This window comes from Cryptomeria japonica, chromosome 4 (genome assembly GCF_030272615.1).
Source record: "Cryptomeria japonica chromosome 4, Sugi_1.0, whole genome shotgun sequence".
NCBI lineage: Eukaryota > Viridiplantae > Streptophyta > Pinopsida > Cupressales > Cupressaceae > Cryptomeria > Cryptomeria japonica.
In genome coordinates this window covers 654,305,544-654,309,881 of record NC_081408.1, presented here as the reverse complement: position 1 = coordinate 654,309,881, position 4,338 = coordinate 654,305,544, and the positions used below count along the sequence as shown (strand labels likewise).

The following is a 4,338-nucleotide window of genomic DNA, read 5'->3' as shown; positions in this document are numbered from 1 at the left end:
GGAATCCTCGTCATGTTGGTATTTGGGGGGTTGGGCGTGATAGCTCTGGTGATGTTCAGTTTATTTTTTCTCTTTATAAGGATTTTCATACTAATAATTTCATGGAGGCTCTTGCCATTTTGTATGCTAAGGAGCGTGGTTGTGTTCATAATTGGCAAAGGATTATTTGTGAACTTGATTCTCAAGTGGTGGTGACTTTGTTGAATGGACAACAACTAGATGATGCTAGATGGCACATAGCTTTGGTTATTAGATAGACTCTTCAATTGTGTGGCTCCTTGACATATGTTACTTTAACTCACATTCCTAGGGAGTGGAATGACATTGTAGATTTTTTGGCCAGATGGGCTTCTGATCAAATGCAAAGTTGGAATATTGTGGATAGGGGACAATTACATTCCTAATTGTCTCATGTGTTGGATCTCTTAGCGGGAAATGAAAGGGTTGTGTAATGCCCTTTCTCTGTTGGATACATGGCCCTTCTTACTTTGTATCTCTTTTTGTGATTGAATGAATTTTAACCCCTCTTTCAATTAAAATGAGATCAATTATAAGAAGTACAAAATGAACTTAAATAATAAGATGATAATATCAAAATAAAAAAAATGTATATATATATTGATATGAAGTAAAATATAAAGAAATAAAAATTGAAACCAATTTAAATAACACAATTATCACTTATAAATATATAATTCCATTAAAACACTGGTACAAAAATGTATACAGATTTTGAGTGTTATAATGTGAGTTAAAGATCCCACCATATTTTGAAATCATAGTTTACGCCCTCAATATAAAATTAAAATTTATTAGTCAAAAGAGAAATATAAAACTCGAGTTATGCCGGCGCCTGTTAATAAAAGAGCTGACTTGTTCTTTGTTTTATATGTTTTGGGTATAATTAAAATATATGAAACAAAAAAATATCTTTATAATATTTATTAAAATAAAAATTAAATCCATGTGCTGCTTCATCTAAACAAAAGAAGACGTAGGTTATACGCAACATTTTCATATAAACTCAATCAAACAAAAATAAATGTTATTTAAAAGCATATTGTTCAACGCTACTAATGTGTCAAGTAGTTCTATATATTATTTGTTCTGTTTTTATAAAACAAATTAAAGTAGTGGAGAATCTTTATTTTTTTAAATGAAGATTCCTAAAAAGTTTGAGGAATATATAGTCATAATTGAAATTTAAAATAATAGACTTTCTAAATGATAATGTCTATGTATAGATGAGGATATATCTGATTGTATTTTATCATTAATTGAAAATAAATAAAAAGAATTATTTTTTGATTTATTTTAATTTTTAAATTAGTTAATAAATATAATTAATAAATCGCTTTGATGTTTTTATAGACTATTTGATTGATGAACATCACAAATCAAATCTTATTAATGCAAAATCTTGAAACCATAAAAGAATGAAACTCATCTTAAAACTCATGCTCTTTGTATAAAACCAAAATGACCTTACAGATAATATTGATACTCTTTAAATAAATAATCTTTTATTTAGATGATATATGATCTCCTATTAAATAAAATGAAAACCCTAACATAAAGGTGGCTTGATAAGCAAGCAGGCTATTACCTGGCATGGCTTTCTCGAGGCAGCTATTTTCTGTTCTTGTCGGTATTCTGGCCACTAAAACCGTCCCCAAGTTGCTCTTCTTTGTTAGAATTGACTGAACCATCTCCCACGCCATACGATTAAAAAATCTGAAGAACAGTAGCACAATCTATTTATTTTATTTTTGGGTGTAAAGATCCAGTGAACTACAGCTGAGCTTGATCGGTATATACTTTTCATATGGAAACTTGTTCCCTCAAGTTATTGTCACAGGAATCTTCTGGAAGATAACACCTTAGCAGTCCATTTACACCTCAACATAGAAATGGTAAAAGACTTATTTTATATTGCTAGATTGAAAGTCTATATAAGGAGCTCTACTGGAAATCTCTGTAAGGAGCTTCGTTCTGTGGATGTTTTTCTGGTATTGTCACATTCTTGTTTTGTTGAATGTTATTTTGTCTATCTTTTTCTTATAAGATTTTCTGAGCTCACAGTTTCTCAAATTATCTCCATACCTAAGACATGCAGAAAAAAATGGAGAATAGGGTTTCCAGCCCGTCTATTTTTCAGTTGGAGACAATGGAATTGAAGAGAATGATGAAGGAATTAGGAGGCGGAATTACAGAGGAATCACCAATTTCAAAGCCTCAAAATTCAAACGTTCCCATTGCCACGCCTTCTCCGAAACCAAACCCTAAAAATTCCAGCGTTGTCGTTGCCATGCCTTCTTCCCCAAAAACTGTCCGAAAGAAAAAAAGAGATTATCTGCAAAGAGGGCAATGGCTTCGCGCAGCTGTTCTGGGATTGAACGAGGGAGTTGTGAGCACAGCATGGCTGATGATTGGGACGGGCGCGGGAAAGTCGGGCGTAAAAACCATGCTGGATACGGGGCTGGCGGCTGTGGCGGCGGGGTCATGTAGCATGGCCATTGGCGAATTCATTTCTGTGAAAATACAGCACGATGTAGAACTGGCGAACTTCCAGAGGGAGAACAAGTCCCTCAAGGGATTCGAACACGCCACATTTATAATTAGCCTTCCAGATCCTATTGAGGCGGCTTGCGCATCGGCTCTTGCTTTTTCTGTGGGAGCGCTTTTCCCCTTAATCTCTGCGGTTTTTGCCACTCACTATATAACTCGAGTTTGGTTGCTGGCTGGGGTTTCTAGCTTGGTTCTCATCTTGATTGGCGCCATTGGAGCTTACTTTGCTTGTTCTTCAATTGTGAAAGGGAGTTTAAGAGTGCTGTTGGGTGGATGGATTGCTTGTGTAGTAAGCTTTGGCTTGCGCAAGCTCTTTAATAGTAGTGAACAACAGTATGAAGTATGACTAGACTGTCAACCCAAATGAGATTCCAAGGATCTTACTATCATTATTTCATTTCAATTAATGCTGTCCCAATGGGAATATGTTGTTTTTCATTCCGTTATGCAAAGGAGCTCTAGGTTTGCAATAACTGATCTTCTATAGCTACTCAATCAAAACCATTCAGTGTAAGCCAGTTCAGTTAATGATCAGACCTATACTTCGTCAATGTTTTCATTCTATATTTTTGAAGTGTTGTAATAGGCAATAGCATATTAAGCTTCGTGTAAATATGTATTCTTGTGGATGTGGAGTCAGTAGAAGAGCTCCAGTTATGCTGTTACAATAGTGATGCAATCACAGCAACATGGTACTTATAATATCTAGTCATTTTTTTCTCTTAATTATGGAATAAACTCTAGCAACTGGATAGAGGAATAAGTCAGGGATTCAATGATTATTCTCTCACAGATTGGAAATTTACTTCATTTGTAGTTTTATTTATTATCTTTTATTACAATCCTCCTCTTCTACCTCGGGCATGAGCCAGTCTTGTTTATTCTTCAGTGTTGCCTCTTCAGAAGTGCCTGGCGAACTCTGATTCAAATACAATATTCTTTTTGTGTAGTATGTATATTTAAAAGATATTTGTGCGGAATGTGTTGAGATGCTGGTTTATTGTGAAGTTGTTCAAGAGTAAAAATTACAAAGATCGATCTTAAATTGTATTTTAACTATTACTATATGTTAGAAACACAATGTATAATTAACTAACAATTTCATAAACAAGCAATCAATAAATAGGGAAATAACTAGACAGAGAAAAATTAAATGTTATTTAATTTTATATTAAATTGAGGGTTGTTAATGATGTATATTTTATTATGTTTGTTTATGATTTCATTAGTTGTTGAATGTTCTTTTATAGTATTCACTTTTATTTATATTTTTGTTTGCATAAATAAAATACCTTTTTTTTTTGAAATAGGTTATATATAGAAAAAAGTGTCAAATTTATTTGTCCATATAGTAGAGACCAACACTTAGTGCTTCAACACAATATAGAATTTATATTCAACTTCATATAAATTTAACTTACATTTTTGGAATATATATAACACTTAGTTATAATAGAAATTTTAGAATTTATGTTGACAATACAACATATCAAATATAGTAAAAAACATCTGGAAATATCATAAAACACATCTATTATTATCTTTATCAAGGTATGGAAGAAACTACTAGATCATTCCAACACTCACCTTTTAATTTTTTTCCTTACTTCTTCAACATCTATAATTCCTAAATTCTCTCTCATATATTTAAATTATTTCCTTGCTTATGCCTATTGAAACTAGGGATCAACTAAAGGAACACACTCATCATGCAAGTAAATAATATATAAAACTCATAAACTTAGGCTAAGAAAAACATTCTATACCTTG

At 32.5% G+C, this 4,338-nt stretch overlaps 1 protein-coding gene across 1 annotated transcript; it reads left to right on the top strand.

Annotated features, from left to right (window-relative positions):
- The first annotated feature begins 2,087 nt into the window (after positions 1-2,087).
- Positions 2,088-3,093, top strand: LOC131031404 (vacuolar iron transporter homolog 3). Its single transcript, XM_057962523.2, has one exon. It carries the CDS (start codon positions 2,111-2,113, stop codon positions 2,912-2,914), a length of 804 nt encoding a protein of 267 aa, XP_057818506.2. The 5' UTR covers positions 2,088-2,110; the 3' UTR covers positions 2,915-3,093.
- Positions 3,094-4,338: the final 1,245 nt, after the last annotated feature.

Excerpts from the sequence above, each read along its gene's own strand:
- LOC131031404 (XM_057962523.2), top strand. The coding sequence starts at position 2,111 with ATGCAGAAAAAAATGGAGAATAGGGTTTCCAGCCCGTCTATTTTTCAG.